General features: G+C 38.2%; 2 protein-coding genes and 1 long non-coding RNA gene across 4 annotated transcripts in view; all 3 read right to left on the reverse strand.

Annotated features, from left to right (window-relative positions):
* Positions 1 to 3,928, reverse strand: part of LOC124378386 (B-cell receptor CD22-like) — a 66,868-nt gene extending 62,940 nt beyond the window's left edge. The window contains exons 1-2 of one of the 2 annotated variants that reach the window (XM_046838052.1): positions 3,910 to 3,928; positions 2,000 to 2,335 (exon numbers count right to left, since the gene is read on the reverse strand). In XM_046838052.1, the coding sequence (XP_046694008.1) occupies positions 2,000 to 2,335; positions 3,910 to 3,913 (340 nt within the window). In that variant the 5' untranslated portion in view covers positions 3,914 to 3,928. Of the gene's footprint in view, positions 1 to 1,999; positions 2,339 to 3,909 lie in introns of both variants that reach the window. The other variant, XM_046838051.1, reaches the window with a different exon arrangement.
* An 11,132-nt stretch (positions 3,929 to 15,060) lies between these two features.
* LOC124378478 lies at positions 15,061 to 16,177 on the reverse strand. The gene is made up of 4 exons (XR_006924237.1): positions 16,116 to 16,177; positions 15,919 to 16,005; positions 15,733 to 15,789; positions 15,061 to 15,608 (listed from the first exon to the last, which is right to left on the reverse strand). It is a non-coding gene; the product is annotated as an uncharacterized LOC124378478 (long non-coding RNA).
* Positions 16,178 to 17,711: 1,534 nt separating this feature from the next.
* Positions 17,712 to 20,481, reverse strand: LOC124378426 (sialoadhesin-like). Its single transcript, XM_046838132.1, has 3 exons — positions 20,418 to 20,481; positions 19,063 to 19,401; positions 17,712 to 18,023 (listed from the first exon to the last, which is right to left on the reverse strand). The coding sequence occupies exons 1-3, from the start codon at positions 20,473 to 20,475 to the stop codon at positions 17,743 to 17,745; spliced, it is 678 nt and encodes a 225-aa protein (XP_046694088.1). The 5' UTR covers positions 20,476 to 20,481; the 3' UTR covers positions 17,712 to 17,742.
* Positions 20,482 to 22,517: the final 2,036 nt, after the last annotated feature.

Consider the following 22,517-nt stretch of genomic DNA (forward strand, 5'->3'; position numbering starts at 1 on the left):
GAGAGACCAGTGAAATTAAAAAGTGGAATGATTGTGTGATGATGATGTGTGTGAGTTTGAATATAAAATTTGGAGGCCTTTTATGTACCAATAAATTATTTAGCACCTTTATTAGGGTAAATTAAAGTTGATCAGTCACACCATGAAGTTATGGGAAAGAGTAGTGGAAGCCAGGCTGAGAGAAGAGGTGACCATCTTTGAGTAACAGTATGGTTTCATGCCAAGGAACAGCACCACAGATGCCTTATTTGCTTTGAGAATGTTGATAGAGAAGTATAGAGAAGGTCAGAAGAAGTTGCATTTAGTGTTTGTGGATTTAGAGAAAGCGTACGACAAGGTGGAGAGAGGAGTTGTGGTATTGTATGAGAAAGTCTGGTTTGTGAGAGAAGTATGTGAGGGTGGTGCAGGACATGTATGAGGACAGTGTGACGGCAGTGAAGTGTGCAGTAGGAACGACAGACTGGTTCAAGGTAAAGATTGAACTGCATCAAGGATTGGCTCTGAGCCCTTTTCTGTTTGCAGTGTTGATGGACAGGTTGACGGACGAGGTCAGACAGGAGTCTCCCTGGACTATGATGTTTGCGGATGATATTGTGATTTGTGGTGAGAGTAGTGAGCAGGTGGAGAATAGCCTGGAGTGGTAAAGGTATGCGCTGGAGAGAAGGGGAATGAAAGTCAGTAGGAGTAAGACAGAGTACATGTGTGTGAATGAGAGGGAGGGCAGTGGAGGGGTGCGGTTGCAGGGAGAAGAGGTGAAGAAGGTGGAGGAGTTCAGGTACCTGGGGTCAACAGTGCAAAGTAATGGAGAGTGTGTTAGAGAAGTGAAGAAAAGAGTGCAGGCAGGGTGGAGTGGGTGGAAAAGAGTGTTAGTAGGAGTGATTTGTGATAGAAGAGTATCTGTGCGGGTGAAAGAAAAAGTTTATAGGACTGTGGTGAGACCTGAGGTGTTGTATGGTTTAAAGACAGTGGCATTGAGTAAAAGACAGGAGATGAAGCTGGAGGTAGCAGAGCTGAAGATGTTTAGGTTTTCATTGGTAGTGACGACGATGGACAGGATTCAAAATGAGTTTATTAGAGGGACAGCGCATGTAGGACGTTTTGGAGACAAGGTGAGGGAGGTGAGATTGAGATGGTTTGGACATGTGCAGATGAGGGACATGGGGTATATCAGTAGGAGAATGTTGAGGATGGAGCCATCAGGAAGGAGGAAAATAAGAAGACCAAGGAGGAAGTTTATGGATGCGGTGAGGGAAGACATGCAGGCAGTTGTTTTTGAAAGAGGCAGATGTAGAGGACAAAGTGGTATGGAGACGGATGATCTGCCATGGTGACCCAGCCAAAAAAAGAAGATTAGTCCCAAAATTCGAACCTAATAAAAATGTTTGTGATTTTCAACTAGCTCTATTTTATTACAAAAATATTGTAACATTTAAATTCTATTTATTTATTTATTTATTTTTCAAAATAAAAGTGAAACAGCTCAATAATATTGGCATAATTCAAACTCTTCCTGTGATTATTCCTAGAAAGTGTCTGTTAATAAGTAAATTGTTACTTCAAGTGGTGATCATGGTAGTATTTACAGATTTATGTATATAATATTAATATGTTTTTAGTTACTTATAAGTAGTTAATCTTCTACTAAATCTTTTTATTGTATTCTAATGTAATTAATTATTGTTTTGTTCCTCTGTGTGTCAGTCAATAAGAACTACATTCCCCATCAGCCCCTGCATGTCACATGCTGGTCACATGTGTCTCCTTATGCCTTGTTCCATCCTATTTAAGTTCTGTTAGTTGTGTGTTTATTGTTCTAGATTTTGTTGTGTGTCTTCTGTGTTATTATTAATTTGCTTTCTGTTGTTGGAGTTCGTATCATGAAAACAGTAATTCAGTAAGAACAAGTTCGAGTTTTAATTCATCTGCTACAAAACTCCTGTAGCTAAAAGGAGATTATGGTCTGAGTGACACATGTAGAGAATAAGATGATTTTATTTACCTGTAACTCTGAGTATAATTCCAGGATAACCCATGTATCCCTTTCCAGATGTGTTGAATCTGAAGCAGTACTTGTGTTCATCTGATTTCTTCACATCACTCAGTCTGAGGGAGAAGTGATTCTGTTCATCTCCTAAATACTCCACTCTGCCTGAGTAACCTGGATTATTACGCAGATCAGTCGGTTCTACACCCTTAACTGGGTTTATAAACCAAAACCTGTTATTCACTGTAAGACCTGTTGGATGTGTGTAAGTGGCCTCCATAACCACTGTAGATCCTTTTATAGCACAGAGATTTAGTTTGCTGTATTTTACACTCCACTGATTTCCAAGAGCTCCTGAAACAAGACACATGAAAGAGGTGATTAGAGATCATGCTTAAACTGAGAAAATATCTAATTTTAAGAAAAAAAATAGGGTAATTTTACATTTGATGAGTACAACACATTTCTAAAATGTTGGTACAAAAAAGTGTCCCAACTGTTTTGTAATTATGTTTGTGGAAGAGTCTGAGTAATGAATTGGTCTGCCTGCTGTCTAGACCTTTCACCATTTGAAAACATTTGGTGCATCATAGAAGGTCTAGAATCTTGTATCAGACACATATGGGGCAACATTCCTCTTCCAACACTTAAGCAACTGGTCTCTTTAGTTCCCAGATGATTATGGACAGAAGACATGATGCTACACAGTGGGTAAACATGGGCGTCAATGTGGCCAACTACAAAATGACCTTATTTTTGAAAGGTATATATTGTCAGTTTAAACATTTTAATATGTATTTAATTGTAAATAAATTATGGGTTCGTGAGATTTGCAAATAACTGCATTTTTGTTTTCATTACATTTTACATGTGTTTCTGATTTCGGCCAGTCCTACTTTCTTCTTTAAGTCGATCTTCTGTTCTTTTCAATTTTTTTATTATTTATTTATTTATTTTTATTATTAGTATTATTATTATTCTTGTTATTATTATTATTATTATTATTTATTTATTTATTTATTTTTTTTATTATTATTTATTTATTTATTTTTTTTATTCATTAAATGACATTAGAGGAAGCATCTTAACCAAGTACCATCTTATCTTCTGCTGAAAATGAATTGTGGAAGGCATAATGTAAAAAATGCATTTATTTTTGAATATTCATGCAGCAATATTACCCAAATTCTACTATCCTGTTATATTTACTTTAATGCTCACCATTTTCTAATTATTTGACCGTCATTTTCCACCTTTATTTATTATTATTTTAGTTTATTTCAGTTTTGCTTGCTTTAATGTTACATCCTATTTCACAGAGCAAAAAATCTATTTCCCTTGTTTTAGATTTGTGGTGAGAGTAGTGAGCAGGTGGAGAAGAGCCTGGAGAGGTGGAGGTACACGCTGGAGAGAATGGGAATGAAAGTCAGTAGGAGTAAGACAGAGTACATGTGTGTGAATGAAAGGGAGGGCAGTGGAGGGGTGCGGACCTGTGGTGAGACCTGAGATGTTGTATGTTTTGAGACAGTGGCATTGAGTAAAAGACAGGAGGTGGAGCTGGAGGTAGCAGAGCTGAAGATGTTGAAATGTTCATTGGGAGTGACGACGATGGACAGGATTAGAAATAAGTTTATTAGAGGGGCAGCACATGTAGGACATTTTGGAGACAAAGTGAGGGAGGTGAGATTGAGATGGTTTGGACATGTGCAGAGGAAGGACTAAGACCAAGGAGGAGGTTTATGGCTGTGGTGAAGGAAGACATGCAGGTGGTTGGTTTGAAAGAGGCAGATGTAGCGGACAGAGTAGTATGAAGACGGATGATCCACTGTGGTGACCCCTAGTGGGAGCAGCCGAAAGGAAGCAGATTTTTTTTATTAATGGGGTTCATTGTGTGGTAGTGCAATAATGTTGAATGTAAAACTCACCCATTATCAAGTGCAGAAAGACCAGACAAAGCAGTGAAGTCATTTTAAGGGACATCATTCTTCTATAAAGATTCAAACATGTAACAAAAAAAAAAAAACATACAATAAATTCACACAAAATAATCAATTGCAGTAATCCAGACTTTTATTTAGACAAATACAACATGGCTATGTGAGGAGAATTTATTTATGGAAGGAGTCTCCAGTGTCACATTCAAGCACTTCTGAGAACTGTTTCAATGAGTCTTCAATTATTCTCCAGATGGTAAAGAAGCCATTAAAATCCTGCTCACTCTTTCCCAAGGTATCTGCAGGGGTCAGCAGCTCTGCTCTTGAGGTCTGAGAGTATTGAATTAATGCAACTTGGCTGCTCTTGAGGAACACAGCTTCATTAAGCAGGGAACCCAAACCAAATAAAGCACTGGTGAGTGGTTCTTCAGTCATTACTCACACCTTTAATTTTGAGAACATACTGAGACATTCAGAAAAGTCTTTTGTCAACCCGCAGCCATGCATAACTTTGATCAATCCACAGCTGAAGCAGGATGTAAAAGTGCTCAACTGCTCTGCTCTACTTTCCATGTTAAATAAATAGTCATTACATATCAGAATCTGATATTTGTAGGAGATATTTTTCAAAAGCATGTCTAATTATAAAATCAATACACAAGTTATGCATATTTTACAAACCAGGGGTCCAGAAAATAAAAACATTTCTATGCATAAAGTGTGAAATATTCTTGTGCATGAGGCTGTTTTGTATAATTAGATATATTCCTGATGTAACACCCCCTAGTGGTATTGATGTGTAATCACAGTTAATTATGTGAAGATGTGGAAGTCAATCCCACTTTAATTTAACAGAATAATCAGAAATGAAAGACAACATGTGCAGAAGAAACAGCTGACAGATGAAATATATAGTTTAATTATTTAGTTGCACAGCTTGTGCAGGAATCTCAGAAAGTAACCTACTTTTGGAGAAGTCACAAACTCAACATATATTCTTGTTATGCTGCAGTGTGTTACTTTGACATGTATAGCAACAGAAAACCTAATGAAGGATTTTTACATCATTACAAGTTTGTAGGTGTAATTTAAGTAATACATTTATGCTCTGACTTTAGAGTCACTTTCTGTCATGAGATGTGTGAAAAAGATACATGATCTCAGGTTTCCTGTTGAATAAGCACGTCAGCCAGTAGGATATATAAAATATTTGGGAAATATTCTGTATAAAGGGATTGTGAACAACAATGTGAATGTACATGCAAAATGTCCGCTATTAGATGCATTAAATAAATAGTGAAGTACTGATACCATAAAAATCTCCTTATGTACAGAAACAGAGTATTTCTACTTCATTACTTTCCACCTCTGTGAATAATATATAATATTGGGTGTGTTACAGCTAGCCCACAGTGTCACAGCATAATGCACTGTGCTTTTCTAATGACCACTGTTTCGTTGTTTTAGACACCAAAAACAAAGCCTTATCTTTAAAAGTCACTCAGGGCTTTGTCCTGCCATGAGAACATAAAATAGGGAGTTGGTAGCTCAGTTGTTAGCTGTTAGACGACTTCTTTCAGCTTCTCTCATTAGGGGTCGCCAAAGCCGATATGATCTAAGGTGATGTAATCCCTGGTAAATATTCTGGTGTATTAGGTACTTTGAGCACATGTACAGACATGCTTAGTATTTCACACTCATATGTTGCTTAAAAAGTCCACATATAAAAAAACCAACAATCAGCAGTTCTATGATTGTCTGGTCAATGGTCAAGTTTTTTTTCCTGTTGCACTGTAACAGTTATTGTGTTATTGTTCAAAAGTTATGGAAAAAGTGAAAACCTCAGTAAAACTGTAGGCAACACCTCGAAAACTGTAAAAACAAGAACGGACTGGCAGAACGTGACCAATTACAATGCAAAAGTGTGTGTGTGTGTGTGTGTGTGTGTGTGTGTGTGTGTATTTACCAAACCTTATACAATTGCAGTTTTTAAAATATAAAAACAGAAATAACTACATAAATAAACAATTATTGTAACATATAAAGACCTACAACACCCTGATTGCACACGTCTACACACACTTTTACAGTGGGGGCTCTAAGAGTTACCAGTCACATTCAAAATTACACCTGTAGGTACATGGTATCTACCTGCCATTAATTAAAGTGATTCTGATTAAAACCAGATAAAAGGCAGCTGTTGCTGTAGTATGTGAATGTTTTTGATTGCATTGTACTAAGAGCCATGGAGCACAAAGATCTGCTCACGAATCTGTGACACCTCATTTTTTTAAGGTACCAATCAGTAAAGAGATATAAATAATACTGAATGTACCATGGAACTGTGGCACCATTGCAAAGATCAGGACGACCCTCCGAATTTAATGAGAGGACGAGGACACACTGTACACACCAACAGTGTAGGAACTACAGGAATTTCTAGCAGGTTCTGGTCACATATGCATACTGTATGACCATCTCCTGTATTCTGTACACGTCTGCACAGGACAGCTAATATTACATTACTTATACTGTACTCAATTAATACTTTTTAAATGATTAAAATTATTCTTGCATCTCATTGAAAAGGAGAGGACATGTCTACAAAGGATTTCCCATATCACCACAGTTTATCAAAGCATAATCTAATGCTTTTTATGTAAAATAATTCTACTCATGACCAGGGTTGAGCTTGTGGACCTGCTGCTTTGACAACAACTCCAGAATGAACGTCAAAGAACCAAAACAATCCAGAAATATGTCACACTGCCTCCAGCTAATCGAGTAGCCCACGTGTGAAGAATGGACCACAGGCTCCTTTTAATGTGGAAGTTTTTAAAATAAATAGTGGTACATTGTATTCTATAAATGAATGATTTACACCACAAGCAGAGCAGTTCAGAATGTTTAGGATTCTTCAATATCTCTTGCTCACAACACAAACAATTCAAACTATCACAATGGTTATATCTCCTTTATAACTGGAGAAAGTTGAAGGTACAAGGTATAGTGTCAGTAGTTTTACAAGAAACTGTTAGTTTTGCAAGAAAATAGCAAAATCCTGACTTTTCTTACCGTATCACCTCGGACACTCGTGCACAGCAAAAAGACAGTGTGTGAGAAAGTGTGTGCGGTTGAGGGATCTTGTGTCTTTTAAAAAAGTGAGAAAATACTTTGGTGAAAATACAGTCTGCAACATTTAAAACATCAGTAGCACTGAAGTAGAATGTTTTCAGAGCTGCTTTTTGACTTGACTGTGAGAGTCATTTGCATTAAAAAAACACAAGTGATATCATTGGCTCAGAAATTTTTTTTAAAAAGTCTCTTAAGTGATGGTCAGCTGTGGGTTTACATCCTCATTTATAGTCAGAGGACAGAGCTGATGAACGAGCCGCATTTATTCATCCTCTCCACGACCCTTTCAGCAGTACATACTGTAATTAGCATACGGACATATGTAGAGCGAACATGCTGGTTGATACATGTGTATGATGTTAACACACCCAGCTGTACTGCTGCACACCTGAAATGTTCATCAGCATGATTTAGCCTTCAGTTTCAGAGCCGTATCCTGTACATTGTAATGGTGATGACTGTTGTTGCCTTTTTCTTATCATTATTCTTCTGTCCAAAGAAAGCATTTCTTCTCTGTGGCCATGTTTAGGATTTAATATAGTGTTGATATACGCCTCATACAGGGCCTTCAGAACCTTCAACAGTCAACTCTGATCAGTCCACTGAGCCCAATCATGTCAATGAACTCAAATCTGCTTCATAAACTGGTATAAATTTTAATTTAAATAAACAAATAAGTCATACAAAAGCAAATGGACCACAACAAATGGTTATAAAAACGTTTATTTATTTTCACACATTATAAAGCAAGCGTGATCTGTCAGTGTGAATAGAAACAGTGTGTATGCACTGTCTAAAAGTTCAAAATGTGTGAAATGAAAAGAAGGAAGTGAAACTGCCAGTACAGTCAGCGTTTAAACACCAACTTTTATACTGTCTGTTTAACTTTATATATAAAGCTATAATGCATTGTAAGATAATGCATTTATAATGTTTATTGTTTTTAACATTTATATTAATAAAATAACAGCTCATTCTTGAGTTGACCTGTAGTGCAGTGCTGCAACTCTGCCACGTGGGGCAGTCAGGAGAATGTGCTGGTCTAAAAAAAAAAAAAAAAATAATAATAATAATAAACTTAAAATGAAATCTAATTGTTTAGTCAGATCCTAAAATAATGCAGTATGCCTAGCCAGCACCTACCCCCCCTGACCTACTGAACATGTCACTTATTCACTCTGCTGAGGTGAGGGCGTGATGGCATGATCTAGTTGGTGAAAACATCACGCTATCATCAAGCTGTTGGTGAGGAAACCGTGCTGCCAGATAGCTCAGTTGAAGATGTCACTCCCCCTTTTGCATTGGAGAGAAAGTTGCTCCCCCACAAGCTTCATGTGTGTCGTCTCTCTGCATTCATGCTACATATCTGTTGTGCTGCCTACCAGTTTAACAATAGGAAGCACAGCACTTAACCCACATGGCATATACTGTATATATATATATAATCTCGATTAAAGACACTAACTATGATTTCCGTCAGTCAGTGCACAACAATGAAATATGTAAATGTGACTTCTTACAGCCTGTTTCATATTATTGAAATATTTTGCATTTACAGTGAGGAAAATAAGTATTTGAACACCCTGCTATTTTGCAAGTTCTTCCACTTAGGAATCATGGAGGGGTCTGAAATTGTCATTGTAGGTGCATGTCCACTGTGAGAGACATAATCTAAAAAAAAAAATCCAGAAATCACAATATATTATTTTTAAACAGTTTATTTGTATGATACAGCTGCAAATAAGTATTTGAACACCTGTCTATCAGCTAGAATTCTGACCCTCAAAGACCTGTTAGTCTGCTTTTAAAATGTCCACCTCCACTACATTTATTATCCTAAATTAGATGCACCTGTTTGAGGTCGTTAGCTGCATAAAGACACCTGTCCACCCCATACAATCAGTAAGATTCCAACTACTAACATGGCCAAGACCAAAGAGCTGTCCAAAGACACTAGAGACAAAATTGTACACCTCCACAAGGCTGGAAAGGGCTACAGGGAAATTGCCAAGCAACTTGGTGAAAAAAGGTCCACTGTTGGAGCAATCATTAGAAAATGGAAGAAGCTAAACATGACTGTCAATCTCCCTCGGACTGGGGCTCCATGCAAGATCTCACCGTGGGGTCTCAATGATCCTAAGGAAGGTGAGAAATCAGCCCAGAACTACACGGGAGGAGCTGGTCAATGACCTGAAAAGAGCTGGGACCACCGTTTTCAAGGTTACTGTTGGTAATACACTAAGACGTCATGGTTTGAAATCATGCATGGCACGGAAGGTTCCCCTGCTTAAACCAGCACATGTCCAGGCACGTCTTAAGTTTGCCAATGACCATTTGGATGATCCAGAGGAGTCATGGGAGAAAGTCATGTGGTCAGATGAGACCAAAATAGAACTTTTGGGTCATAATTCCACTAAACGTGTTTGGAGGAAGAAGAATGATAAGTACCATCCCAAGAACACCATCCCTACTGTGAAGCATGGGGGTGGTAGCATCATGCTTTGGGGGTGTTTTTCTGCACATGGGACAGGGCGACTGCACTGTATTAAGGAGAGGATGACCGGGGCCATGTATTGCAAAAATTTGGGAACAACCTCCTTCCCTCAGTTAGAGCATTGAAGATGGGTCGAGGCTGGGTCTTCCAACATGACAATGACCCAAAGCACACAGCCAGGATAACCGAAGAGTGGCTCTGTAAGAAGCATATCAAGGTTCTGGCTTGGCCTAGCCAGTCTCCAGACCTAAACCCAATAGAGAATCTTTGGAGGGAGCTCAAACTCCGTGTTTCTCAGCAACAGGCCAGAAACCTGTCTGATCTAGAGAAGATCTGTGTGGAGGAGTGGGTCAAAATCCCTCCTGCAGTGTGTGCAAACCTGGTGAAAAACTACAGGAAACGTTTGACCTCTGTAATTGCAAACAAAGGCTACTGTACCAAATATTGACATTGACTTTCTCAGGTGTTCAAATACTTATTTGCAGCTGTATCATACAAATAAATAGTTAAAAAATCATACATTGTGATTTCTGGATTTTTTTTTTTTAGATTATGTCTCTCACAGTGGACATGCACCTACGATGACAATTTCAGACCCCTCCATGATTTTTAAGTGGGAGAACTTGCAAAATAGCAGGGTGTTCAAATACTTATTTTCCTCGCTGTATATATTTATATATTAACTTGGACACAGAGTATGTGTCAGGGTATGGACCATGAGCCAGAAGGAGGAGTAGCTCTATCATGACTCTAGAGAGAGTTACAAACCGTCATGCGGGTTTGGTCCGTAAAGCGGAGATAATCCACAGAATGGAGATGATCCACGGAACAGAGATGATCCACAGAGCGGAGATAATCCACGGACAGGAAATAGTCCACTGAGGGACCAGCGGAAAATACTGGCAGTCAGGGATCCACGAGATCTGTCGCATGACCTTCAAGAAATGACAGCCTGTGAATCTGGAATGGGAGTTTATAAATGTATGTCGGTAACAAGGGCCAGGTGTCTGTAATCAAAGCCGGGAGAGGCAGAGATAGCGGCAGCATGACAGCCACCGATGGGGGTGTAGCTCTTGGAACCCTGACGGTATGTTACAGTTTCTCATTTTTAATTTAGACTTCATCTTGTCTCTGCACCATTTTTCAGCGTTCTTTACACTGTGTTACCGCACAGTTGGGAGCTACAAAAATATAAAATGAATTCCTTTAAGGAAATGAAGATGCTTTCATGTCAGGTCAGGGCATTTTAATACGTCATACTCTGTATGAATGTGTATGGGAAGAAAATTTAAATTTGATGTGAAGCACCCAAACCATCCAAACACCAAACCCCCTATATTATATTGTGTAGTTCTAACTCATGTCACCAGAACAACCTCAAGCCCTTGGGGCCTAAAACTCACAAGAACCTTGAAGGAAGGTGTCCTGTGGTATCAGCAATTGTTACTAAGACATAAGCAGCAGATATGTGAGATCAGGCCTCATGGATCAGACCACATTGTCCATTATATCTTACAGATAATGTATCAGATTTACATGGGGGCTGTCAGGGGCGAATAAGCGGAGGCGAAAGCCGGAGTACAGCTCACTCGGGTTTAATATAGAGAGTAACACAGAAACACATACACAGCAGTCCTTAGATATAGAGAGCGCATCTCAGATTTTTTCCCCAAGCGCAGCTGATCCGAGATGCGCTTAGGGGGAAAAGCGCAGCCGTTATAGGATAGCGGACAGAACGCATAGTGTCATGCATATATCAATAAATAATAACGGACAGAGAGTGAGTGTAAGTGAGGGGGATATGTATGGTGCTGGGGATAAGTGATTAACGAGTCCCAAGTGTGTGTAATTGAAGCCGTGAGCAGCAGAGATAGCGGCAGTGTGACAGCCGCCGAAAGGGGGCATGGCAGGTGGATTCCTGACAATTTAATATTTTAGGTTTAAATTATTTTAGAAAATCTATCCATTTTAAGATTGCACCTGACCAGAACCTGAAATCGGGTCACAAAAACATGCTGTATTTCAGGACTGTCCAAATTAGAGAACAAAAAACACCAATACCAGGTATGAATTTTTGCTGGTTGAACTTCACTTAAACTACTGCCACTAACACCAATAACCTCAACCTGTTCCAAGGCATGTTGGCCTACACAGACCAGTGTCTGAAACAGGCTGCCTAAACCTACAAATTAAATGCTGATCAACAAGTTAGAAACATGTCCACCATCAACCTGGGACCAAGTCTGGTTTTCTACCTATGACCAGAGTCAAACAACCCCCTGCCTACAAAAGCTTAATCCAGGGTACATTGACAAGACTTTAGAAAGAATCAACAAAGTTACATACACAGTCACATCATCTTAGCCTTCTATGTTTCATGAATAAATCCAGGCATTCTCAGTCCACTAGCCTTTCCAAGTCTGGCCTCCTACCAGCAACAGCAGGCTGAAGTTCCAGACAAATTCAGGGCACTTCTGGCCTATAGATTTACATGTATCCTTTACAAGATCTAAAAATTGAGTCTTTTTCCATTAATTTTAAATAACTTGCTACGAAAAACCATATTAACAAATCGTTATTTTTTTCCCAACCTCAAGTCAGTCAGGATGAAGTTCAGGGTGGCAGAGTTTTACAATGGAGTGTTATTTACCATTAGAGGTCTGCTTGGAAAGCTCTATGCAAGCTTTGCAGAGATAATAATTACTGCATTTTTAATAATGAGATTTTATGTGTATATGATTAGGAGTGTTTGACTGAGTGTATGAAAGTTGAATTACGAATTGTCATAACAGATCTGTGAGAATAAACACAAATGACTCACATACAATATCAGGTTTTATACAGTATATTTATTTAGGGTGAGGCAAAATAAAATATAAGGCTTTGGCTAATAGCACTTGTGTTACAGTGAATCAGGAACACCAAGTGCCAGTCAGTTTTTACTAAAGATTGTAATTTTAAAAAAAGTTCAGAAAAGCACATGACATCAGAACATGGCTGCTCACTTCAACAGCAAAAAATAATTTCAGTCTCTTAAATGAGCATATAGCAGTTATTATAGCAGACACATTAGCTGCTTATATCTATAACACTGACCATTAGTTTACTCTATAGAGAAAGTTATACATCAGAAATATCATCAGTAATGTTAGCTGCTAGCTTGTTGCTAATAAAACACAGGCTATCATTGATTGGGGTAAAAGAAATAAAGCACTTGTGCTGTTATAGGAAAATAATAAAATTTGTGTAGTAATGATAACTTCATGTCTGCTTACTAGACTATCAGCTATAACTGCACACACACAGTTATTACCTACTTACTTTGTATTCAGGACATCAATTAAGCTTCAGTCCATTTTCTCACTTTAAATATTCACAATAAGACACCCTTTTACACTTCCTTACATTCTGTGTCTATGATTTGTCCCTCACAGGTGGGTAATCCCGTTTAACAGGTGCAGGAGGTGAATCTGGTTTGTCTGGTTCCCTGATGCACCAGAGGCTGCCCCCAATTAAAGTGGAACAAACTCCATACTGCTGAGTATACAAGGGGATACATGTCAGGTGTTGGTGGACTCAGGCTGCAATCAGACCTCCAGCCACCTAAGCCTGATTTGGCGAAAGGCTTTAGAAATAACAGTCAAGCTAAATGTAGTTGTGTGAAAGAGGATATTTATAAATATCTGGTACCAGCCATCAATATAAAATTTTTCAATGATGGAAAGGTCTCTATTAACTCACCTAATAGTCACCTTCATCTGCCTTTTGCTTCATTTCTTCCATATGGTCACACAAAATCAAATTTTGATCCATCATAAGCATCTTCAGAAGAATTAACATCTCTAAGTTAAGTATGTAACCCTACTTCCCTGAGGGAACAAGACGCTGCATTGTCCATTCTTTGAATAATGTGTGTAATCAGTCAAAATTGGAGGCAGGTTGTCACCGGCGGGGTGACTTCATGACCAGGAAGTATAAAATGCACATGAAGTGAAGCTGGCGCTAGCTTTTGTAACAAAGAAGCAAGTGCTGAAGGGACCCTGAAGGTGTTGCATAGAGACGCAGGGTATCGTTCCCTTAGGGGACATACATAACCTAGAGGCATTCCCTATCAGGAACTTGAGCTGCTTCGGAACACTTTGACAACAAGAGTCCGATACCACCGCACTGACCAGTCCCTGACTAGTGTGAAAAAGCACAGCTAGGTCAAAGGACAGAGGTGGCAGGAGTGGCACAGTGGTCAAGATTGTAAAACCTGACAAAGGTGAGCGGGGTGGATTAGCCCGCAGCATGTAGAGGTCTTGGAGGGACACTCCAGAGGACCAAGCCATAGAGGCTGCCACACTCTGGGTTGAGTGCTCTCTGACCCTGAATAGAGCGGGTAGACCAAAGGACCCGTAAGAGGACGCAATAGCGTTAATAATCCATCTGCTGAGAGTCAGCTCATGAGCAGGAAGGCCTATCCTCATAGGGCTGTAGCAGATGAACATTTGTTCAACTTTCTACAAGGACTTGTACTGTGGACATAATGGTCCAGTGCTCAGACTGGGCACAGCCGTTTCAATCTCTCCTGGTCTGGGGTCTGGAATGCCTGGAGCCTGACAGGTCGTGGGACGATCGAGGGCACCTTGGGGACGTAACCCACTTTAGGGTACAGAAAGGCACTGGCCATGCCTGAAGTGAACTCCAAAAAGGAGGGGGCCATAGAGAGGGCCTGTAGTTCACCTTCTCTCCTCAGAGAGCAGATAGCCAGCAAGAATGCAGTCTCAATAAACAATTGCCTCCGCGAAATCTCGGCTAATGGCTCGAAGATCCTCCTGTACAAAGGACAGGTCCCACCCAGGCACTCTTGGTCGCACCAGTGGCCTCACCCTCTGGGTGCAAGGAAGAAAATGCGTCAGGAGTGGGTCTCTTCCCACTGAATGCCCTGACACGGGGGCGTGATATGCCAAAATGGCAAGTAAACTTTAATGGTGGATGGTGCCAACCCTTTTGCCAGCTGATACTGTAGGAACTCCAGCCCTGAGCCAACCAGGCAGTGGACTGAGTTAAATTGGTGCTGAGCGCACCACACAGTGAAGAGACGCCGTCTCATGGCATACAACATCCTCCTGGAGGGGACAGCATGACATCTTTAGAGACACAACAAAGTCGAAACCTTTCCCAGATCTGCTCCACCATGTGAGGGTGGAGGCACCTGGGTCTGGTCCCCTGCCTCAACAGGGTGTCCGCTACTTCATTCAACCGGCCTGGGATGTAAGCTTCTTCTGACAGAATTGTCATATATTTTTTGGCCATTTCTGCATTTGAAGTTTTGGCTAGTTAAATCTTCTGCTTAGAAATTCTACTCAGAAGGTCAGGAAGGTTTTAGTTGATTTCATAAGAGCAACATGGCTGCTCACTTCATCAACAGCAATTAAAACATCACTTCACTTCTTTAAATGAGTTTATAGCAATTATTACTTTCAATTCATCAGTACAAACACATTAGCTGCTTAAATCTATAACACTGACCTGCAGTTTACAGTTTAGAGAAAGTTATACATGACTAGCATGTTGCTAACAAAACACACACTATCTGCATTGAAAGACTGATATTCTGTAATTCCTGCTACATGTGCCAGGGGTCAGTGGTGGTGTAGTGACACTCCAGTCTGAGTTGCATTTTGGCAGCTCTAATGGCACTTTAAAGATCATATCTGTTCTTCATGTAGTCACTAACATCACCTGAGACAAATGCAGGAGAGCAGAACTTAAGAGTTTATCATAGATTTGTTTTGGAGTAATTCAGATTAGTTTAGCAAGTATTTTAAGGTGGTAACAGTAACTCCATGTCAACATATTAAACTAGCACTTAAAATAGCAAACACACACACACACACACACACACACACACACACACACACACACACACACACTAGATTGGAATGAAAAAAATATATATATTATTTGCTGGTGTAAAGAAGTGATTCAGCTTCTCCACTTGAGTGAGGAGTTCAGTTAGTTTTTTCTATTCATCAGCTGTTTCAGGACTCATTTTCTTCATTATGTTTCTCAAAGTCTAAAAGTCAAACATTTATTTACATCAGCTGTGTATTGTAACTCACATCATTAAATAAAAATAAGTCACATGATCACATTACTCTAATCGAATAGTGGTTTTGAGTTTAAAAGCTAAAACTCACTTCCTTATTGCAGTAGTCAGAAGTGAGCGTGTCATCAGGAGGACTGGCATGAGAAACCTGTGAATATCGAAAGAACATCATTATTTGTGATTTGAATTTACAGCAATAAAATACAGTATTATTCTGTAACACCTTCATCACCAACCTTCATTCTAGCAGTAACAGTATGTTTCGGTTAAAACTTACTGCAAGTGTGTGATAAACATCATCAGATTTCCGGCCTGCAGGGTCGAGAGCTGCATACGTGTCGTCTTTAGCACTCAGCCCAATGTTCTGCAGAGAGGAGGGGTGGAGAACATGAGCAGGTTCTGCTGAAGATCTTTACAGTAAGAGTTTATTATGAACAAAGCAGCCACCTGATGGACAGGTCTGTATTAACTCACCTGATGATCACCTTCATCTGCCTTTTCTTCTGTCTCCTACATCTGTTCATAAAAATTCAAATATTTCTCCATCCTAAACATCTTTATAGGAATTAATGATGAATTTATCAGCACAATTATTCTCACCTCAGCCAGAAGAGAAGAGAGAAGAGCTGCAAGTCCAAACAATCCGAGTCCAACAGCCACATACACAATTACAGTGCCATCTGGTACTACATACACACACACACACACACACACACACACACACAGAAAATACTTAAAAAAAAAAAAAAAAACTTAAATATCTTCAGTTGAACAAAGTTCATCCACAGTACAGAATGTAAAATGGAGCAGTGATGAAACAGTAATGTCTGATCAATTATCTTACTGGTTATAGTGATGGACACTGCAGCTGATCTCTCAGAGCCGAGTTTATTCTGAACCTCACAGTAGTACAGTCCACTCTGTAGAGCTCTGTAACTCTGTCCTGATCCTACAGGTGATGCTTCATTCTCCTTAAACCAGGTGTAGTTCTCCACAGGTGGGTTACTGTCACTGCTGCAGGTCAGAGTCACTGAACTTTCCTCCACTTTCCCACCAGAGAAACTGATATACACGTTTTTGGAAGATCTAGAGCGTTTAATGATAAGAGTGAAGATAGAGATAAACGTACACTTATAAAGAACATCTTCATTCTTTATCACTGCATTATCTGTGTAAAGATGCTTTGAGAAAATGTTCATTGTTAAAAGTGCAATACAATTAAAAATGAATTGAATAGAACTGAATTGGTATCAGGTCATTGTAATAATTAATGCTTGTGCATTATGTTTCTTCAATACCAGACGCAAGCGTTTAACTATTTTCAGCACTTCTCACCACTGTGGGCCATTCAAAATTTAAGACCAACTTTATATAAATAATTCTAAAAATCATTTTTCTTATCAAAAAATATTTTTTTTATTTGCTCAAAGAGTAATTCAATGTAGAGTAAAACCTAGAACAAAACTATAAACCTTCTACAAGACAAAACAAATCACACGTCTTTTTTTAATCCCATAATAATCCCTTATACATTTTTTAGAAATGATTAACATGTGCTTCTTTTCATCTGAACTACTGGACTGTTGGTCAGGAATTTCTGTGGCATCTTCAAGTCTAAACCATCAAGCAGCATAAACTACATTTACCTTCTCACTGAACAAAATCATTAATCACACACTTAAAGTTACTGTAGTATAAAAGCATGTCAAATTACATCAAGGGTTCAGGTAAAGATGTTCAGTCTCTCCATAGTGTTTTATTTAATAGATAAAACCATTAACTTCAGCTGTGCATCTAAACATCAAGATGAGTCTGTATGCAGAACACAGTGTGTTTTCAAGAAGAAAGTACGTGTGGTAACTGGGACGAGAAGCAGAGTGTAAATGCAGGGTGGAGTGGGGAGAAGTGAGTGATGAAGGAGAACAGGATTCTATAACAATACATGAATGAGTCTGTGATATTTAACATCTAAACTCCACTCAGACAAACTGCTATGACTCTGATACTGACATTTATCAGTCCACCCTTACATTCTTTCTTTCCTTTTTCTATTCTTTTTTTAATGAATGCTTTGTATTGTTTTACTTTATTAAATACTGAGTTATAAGTAATAAAAAACTGAATAAAACTCACATCTGACACTGAGGTATTGAGCAGGAGATGGGAGATGTTCAGATCCTCTTACAGCACAGTTATAACTGCCTGCATCCTCACTGCTGACCCTCTGCAGGTGGAGTTCGTTGCTCTTGAAGGTGTTTGTGGTTAAATCATGTGTGTTTTTGTACCAGATGAATGTTGGATCAGTCAGACTGCAGGTGGTTTTACAGGTCAGAATGACTGATTCTCCCTCTGTCACTTCTGCAGGAGCGATCAGCTGAAGATCTTATACAATGAGAGAAACATTAAATCTGTGTGTGTGTGTGTGTGTGTGTGTGTGTGTGTGTGTGTGTGTGTGTGTGTGTGAACCGTGGTAAATTGTCTGTTTTGTGTTTGACTGAGATTTTGTAGACCTTCTATGCACTAATAATTGAATTATTTTAACAATATTCAATTGCACCAAAATCAGGCTTATAAATATTTTAATATAAATTAGTAGCAGTTCTAAAGTTTTCCCACAATAACTAAATATTCTCACAGCAAAATGTATTTCATTTTGACTATGAATTAAAGCAGATCTATTTTATTACAGAAATATTCTGACATTTCTATTCTTTCTTATAAAGGGACCCAGAAAAAGACAGTGAGATGGAGAACTTTTGGCCCCAATTACTGCTGGTTCTCTCCCTTATTCTCTCACTTTAAGCAAAGACAGCAGCAGCTGAGAGGATTCCTGCCAGACCCTGCGTCAGGAAACGCCTCAGGCTCAGGTATCATGGCCAAACATATGAGTCCGATCAGAGCACCTTTTATCTTCTCCCACCTCCAGCCACTATCCACTACCACTTTTTGTACAATTAACACTTTCCTCTTTTTACTTTTATGTGAACCCACCAATAAACACTTGAGTAAATCTCTGAGTCTGTTTTCTGGTGTTCTGCATTGAGTTGTGACACTTTATATTATATGCATTCCTTAATTACTCATATCTGATTATCCTCTATTAAATCAGTTTTTATTGTATGCTAATGTCATGAGTTTTTCTCTTGTGCCTCTGTGTGTCATGGTAGAGTAGAACTACATTACCCATCAGTCCCTGCATGTCACATCAGTCACTAATCACTTTCACCTGTATCTCACTATGACTTGTCTTTGCTTGGGTTTTATTGTGTCTCCCATGTTTCTTTCCTTTCTATTGTCTAGAGTTCATGTTCACACTTCTGCTCTTCTTCTAAACGTTTTCCACTTGTAATCCTCTTAACCACACTTTTCTGAAAATTATGGTCTGAGTGACACATGTAGAGAATAAGATGATTTTATTTACCTGTAACTCTGAGTGTAATTCCAGGATAACCCTGATATTTATCTTTAGTTGTTCTGAATCTGAAGCAGTACTCGTGTTCATCAGATTTCTTCACATCACTCAGTCTGAGGGAGAAGTGATTCTGTTTATCTCCTAAATACTCCACTCTGCCTGAGTAACCTGATTCATTACGCAGATCAGTCGCTCCTACATCCTTAACTGGGTTTATTAACCAAAACCTGTTATTCACTGTAAGACCTGTTGGATGTGTGTAAGTGGCCTCCATAACCACTGTAGATCCTTTTACAGCACAGAGATTTCTTTGGCTGTATTTCACACTCCATTGATTCCCAAGAGCTCCTGAAACATGACACATGAAAGAGGTGATTAGAGATCATTATCCTGAGCCCCATAAAACACTGAGTTATTTTACAGCTTCTCTTCTCTCCTCTGGAACTCCGGGGCAGAAAAATACAAACTATTCTTTACTACTGGAAGGAAACTGTGCAGGATTTAGACACAGGTGTGTGTTTATTATTATTATTATTATTATTATTATTATTATTATTATTGAGACTGTGTATATAATGCGTTGATAAATCCTAATTATGTTTTAAATGTTGGATTTCAGTCTCTCATCTAAAAGCATGACCCACATCTGACTGACACTTTAATAATACATTTACCACTGAATAATGTAAAATATTTATTTAATTTTTTTTACAAATATTTGATATATTTCTATTTCTACACTTTTTGTCATTTATTTACATGAATAATCTAAATTTTATATCCACTTTGGTTGAATATTTAATATCTCTGGTGTGTGTAGCGGTGATTGTCATGTATATGTGCACTGAAAGCCGGCATGAAAGAAGAAGCAGATGTAAGTGGTGGGTAAGACTGTTAATTGTTATAAACATTTAGATAATCCAAAGCAGCAGGCAGGAACAAAAACATTAAAGAGGAAAAGATCATCTGATTAGCGAAGATCATGTACAAGCCAAAACAACAATGTGAACGTAAAAACAAAGTAAACTCAAAAAACAAGTTATTAAGGAATATTAAGGAAGATTATATGTACAACATAATCAAAATGAAAACAAAGACACCTGTGATTAAAGGCACAAGAAAATAAAGACCAGTAACAAGACTGTAAATGAGACTTGATAAAAACTGAATTAAAACAAGACAGATGTGACATACTGTAGACTAAAATAAAACCAGGTGGAACCTAAACACAGAAATACATACTCATGCTCTGACTTGTTGCTTTCTGGTGACTAGCGCTAATATGCTAATATATGCACTAAATACTGCCACAACTGGAGCAAGAAGGTGAATTCTCTCAATGATGAGGAAAAAGTGTGATTTACCTGAGATCATGAGGAGAAACATCAGACAAAATTGTGGCTCCATTTTGAGGGACATCATTAATAAAGGTTCTAAAGAAAAAAATATGAAATTAACAAGTGACTTGCAAATAGTCAAAAATAGCTAAAACTAATTTTTTTATTTATTTGACAAAAAGATGTTACTCTTGATTATATTTCAGTTTTATGGAAGGAGTCTCCAGTATCAGAGCCGATATTCTATTGTTCAGAGGTGTTAATGTTTTATTAGATTAAGTAAAGAGGGAAAAGATTAACCATGACTAACTATACATCATTCTTAAGGTCTAAGCCTCAAGCAGCGATTTCAGATCACTGTTTGTCTGCATGGGGATGGAAAATCTGAGCCTATTTTCAGCCTAAATGCTGTTAGCATTTTAACTGCACAATTGCACAACTGCTGAAATTTGCACAAAAGTGTTTTTTTATTACTTTATTAAATCACTTTTTTTTAATCCAAGTTACTTTGAACACAACACAACAATCCAATACTCACAAACCATAAATAAAATCCTTTTCATGAATTCACTGTGAAAATATTTACCATCATCTTAGAATTTTTATTCAAAGAAAAAACACAACAAAACCAGCAATGTTAGTTTATACTCATTGGCCTTCCACTCTATATTACCATAAAACGTTCAGTTTGTCTAATTGGCTTTCCACAATACATCACCACAGAGCTAAATAATGACACCAGTGGCCTTCCATAGCCTCAGCTACAACGCTAGATGTTAAAGTTTCTTACTCCAGAACTCTCATTTATCAAAGTGTGTAGAACAATTTGTAATTGTGTGTGGAAGAAACACCAGTACACACTCCAACACTGGTGTTTATCACACGTGTGTACACACAGATGTAACTATATCCAGTCATCAATCCTACAGATTCTCTACATGACTCTGTTCCTGCACAAACACATTCATTTACATAAAACAACATCCCCAAATCACCATATACACTAAATAACTTCATTTAAAGTGTGATTTCATGGATATATTTTATCTTTAATCATTTATATATTTTGTTGCAAATATGTTATTATCTAATCATTTAGGAACATTTAGAGTTTGTAAATTGATATAAAAACACAAACACTGTTACAATATCTTAAGCATAATTTATTAGAATGTTGATTTTATAACTCCATTTTCTCTCAGCACTGAGAGTCGATCAGTAAAATGTTGACAAAGGAAGTAAGGATTGATGGAATTATTTAAACTGAAATAAAAAAATAAACAACACTGAACCTTTTCAGGATAAGTAGAGATTAAACTAATGATTGAATTCATGAGTGAAAATATAATAAATAGTTTCTCACCGTGTTCCTCGACCTTCATGTACGACGACCAAACAGAGTAAAGAAAAGCGTGAGAGTTGAACGTCTGTTGTTTCAGACGAGTTGATGATGAGTCTTTTTGCCTCCTTTACTGAATTTGTTGCTGCAACTGAGAACAGTGTTAAGAGTTTTAACACGTCTTGTCTGCATTGTGCACATTATTTTTTTCATCTCAGTCCAGAAGTGTGAAAAGAAATGAAGGGGGTTTGAGATGAAGTCACTGCATCTTCCACTGAGGAAGTGAAACACACAGCATGGTCATCATCACCATAAACCACTAAACACATTCAAGATAAAACACAAGTATGGAGCATAGAGTCATGACTTTTATAAAAATGATCAGGTTAATGTTTAGATTTTTTTTTGTAATGGTTTATATATATACTTTTATCATCATGTCTACACTTCATTTATTTTTGTTTTCCGTATTGTGTTTAGCTTAAAAGTAAAATCCTGATGAATGGAGTAGACTGTGGGCTTGAACAGGCAGAACCAGCAGATTCTGCTCCTCAAGATGACTCACAGTGACTCCTTGTGTTCCCCTGTATTCCCCACCAGATGTCGCTTTTGTGTCCCTCTGTCCCTCATTATTTTCATACTGTTTCTACCCGCTTATAATCTCTCCTGTGTATATTAAATTCCTCCCTTTTCTCTCTTTTTCAGCTTGATTTAAAGTCTTTACTTATCTGGGGTTTTGTTTCTGCTTTGCTTTTTTATGAGAAGATTGAGATTTTTCACATACGTAA

Source organism: Silurus meridionalis, chromosome 24 (assembly GCF_014805685.1).
Source record: "Silurus meridionalis isolate SWU-2019-XX chromosome 24, ASM1480568v1, whole genome shotgun sequence".
In the NCBI taxonomy this organism is placed as follows: domain Eukaryota; kingdom Metazoa; phylum Chordata; class Actinopteri; order Siluriformes; family Siluridae; genus Silurus; species Silurus meridionalis.